General features: G+C 31.2%; 1 protein-coding gene across 1 annotated transcript; it reads left to right on the top strand.

The window, feature by feature from the left end:
* The first annotated feature begins 46 nt into the window (after positions 1–46).
* Positions 47–2,013, top strand: LOC109591493 (plexin-A4-like). Its single transcript, XM_020007220.1, has 8 exons — positions 47–192; positions 287–460; positions 517–616; positions 661–900; positions 943–1,038; positions 1,099–1,152; positions 1,206–1,516; positions 1,562–2,013. Exons 1-8 carry the CDS (start codon positions 47–49, stop codon positions 2,001–2,003), a joined length of 1,563 nt encoding a protein of 520 aa, XP_019862779.1. The 3' UTR covers positions 2,004–2,013.
* Positions 2,014–2,324: the final 311 nt, after the last annotated feature.

Below are 2,324 nucleotides of genomic sequence, written 5' to 3'. Positions count from 1 at the left end.
CAGTACCAGTTCATAACACCAATCATTCAATCAGTCAGTCCTACATATGGTCCTGTTTAGTGGTGGTACTAGAATAAAAGTACAAGGTACTGACTTTGATATTGGTAATAAAGAAATGACTAGAGTAATACTGAGAGAATCATCATCAAGAAAGAAGAGAAACACATGTCCTGATGTTAACTGTACTATTATGTAAGTATAGAACCAATAAATAATTATCATTACATAATTATTGTGTATAGGAGTATTACTAAAATAATTATCATTACATAATTATTGTGTATAGGAGTATTACTAATACTGAGATCAATTGTGTTACTGGTAGTGTAAATGCTAGTGACTGTATGAAGAATGTAATAGTATCAGTCAATGGAGCTTCATTCTTTAATACTAGTATAAGTTATCATTATAAACCTGATCCTACTTTTGATAGTATCAGCCCTATGAACATAATACCAGCGTAAGTACATGGTATAACAATACTGCATACTCTTCATTGCACACTTATTCTTTTAGTGGTGGCATTCAACTAGTATTCACTGGTGCTAATTTAAATTCAGTTCAGTCTCCTACTATTACTATTACTGATAGTAGATTGATTCCTAGTAGTATTGAGGTTAGTATAATGTACTTGTTTATGTAGTTATGTATCTTTTGTAGTCTTGTGTCTTTAATACTGATGCTACATTGGTCTGTATTGCTCCTAATATTAGTAATGTGACAGACAGCAGTTACTATGGGACACATATTGAATACATGCTAATGTTAGATGGAGCAGAGTCACCTAATTACATGAATACTGATCTGAGACTAACACTGCAACCTAATCCAATATTTACTGGTATTGATGTTAACTCAAGATCTATATCAGTTGATGGTAGTAAAGTTATTACTATTACAGTAAGTTCTGTAATGATAAAAAAATTATTTTATGTATTTCAGGGAATGAACATAAGATCTGTTCGTGATTCAGAGATTAATATTACACTAGGAGACAATGATAACGATGTGTGTAATGTCAGAACAAGCTCTAATACTGTAAGTGATTTCTTCATTCCGGTATAGGCATGTATATATAATATAATTCATAATATATAGGAGATTACCTGTAGGCCACCAGGCAAGCCATCAGGTACCACACTAGTACTAAGAGTAAGTATATTCTTCATTAATACTCTACAATCTCATTATGTGTACCTATACAGGTCAGAGTGGGAAGAAATTTAGTGTTTCCACCAAATGGTGTCACTGGCCCTGAATGGACGCTAGTATATACTAGAACTACTAGTACTAGTAGTAGTACTACTATTACTAGTAGTACTACTACTATTACTGCAATTACTACTACTACTGGGCCTACTAGCACTAGCACTAGTACTCCCGGTTCTACGTCAATTGAAGCTATTGTTGGAGGATCTATAGCAGCTAGTGTTATTATTACAGTGTTGATTGTAGCAATACCATTGATAATTGTCATTTTTATTTTAAAAAAGAGACCAAAGGACAAAAAAGACAAGTAAGTTCATATTATACATAAAATACTTAAGCTAATACTACCTAGGTTAATAGTTTATGAAGATAATGTAGTTGTCCCAATGTCTAACAATATGATTTATCTTAGCAACATTAGCCAAGATAACATTCTCCTTCCCCAGTCTAACCCAGCATACATTAAAGCATCAGCTATTCACATATATGATGAAATACCTGCAGGCCATTATGAAGAAATACCAGCAGTAAAGAAAAAAAATCTTCACAATAATGATAATGATAATGATGATGCTATAAGAAATCAAGAAGATCAAGACAATTACAGCTATGTTAGTCAAGTGAATCAAGATGATCAAGATAATGACAGCTATGTTAGTCATGTGAATCAAAATGATCAAGATAATGAAGATAATGAAGGCTATGTTGATACAGGAGTGGTTAGTGATATTGCTCTAAGTCAAGAAGATAAAGGAAGCTACAAAAATATTTCAGATAATGATGATTATATTTGAAAAAATGCTTTTGTAGACTATTTGTATTATGTAAAAAATATTTTTTGCTACATATTATTGTGTCTTTGTATACTTCAAACTTGACTATAGTTTATATTTTAATTTTTATAGCATATTGAAGCCCTTTTTTAGTTATGCTAGAGAAAAAATTGAGCTCTAAAATAATGCAAAAAAAATTAAAATGAAGCAAAAAAGTCACTATAAGTAGATGTACATGTACATGTGTTTGTATAATAATAATAGGGGAATCTCCTTTAGTTTGATTTGAATTCTTTAGAGTGGCTTATGTCTGATGTTTTTGATTCTTCAGATCAAATTAAC

The sequence above is a fragment of the Amphimedon queenslandica genome, unplaced genomic scaffold, assembly GCF_000090795.2.
Source record: "Amphimedon queenslandica unplaced genomic scaffold, v1.1 AMPQUscaffold_8024_Cont20029, whole genome shotgun sequence".
Taxonomy (NCBI): Eukaryota; Metazoa; Porifera; class Demospongiae; order Haplosclerida; family Niphatidae; genus Amphimedon; species Amphimedon queenslandica.
The sequence above is the reverse complement of the archived record's forward strand: the minus strand, read 5'-3'. Positions and strand labels throughout refer to the sequence as shown.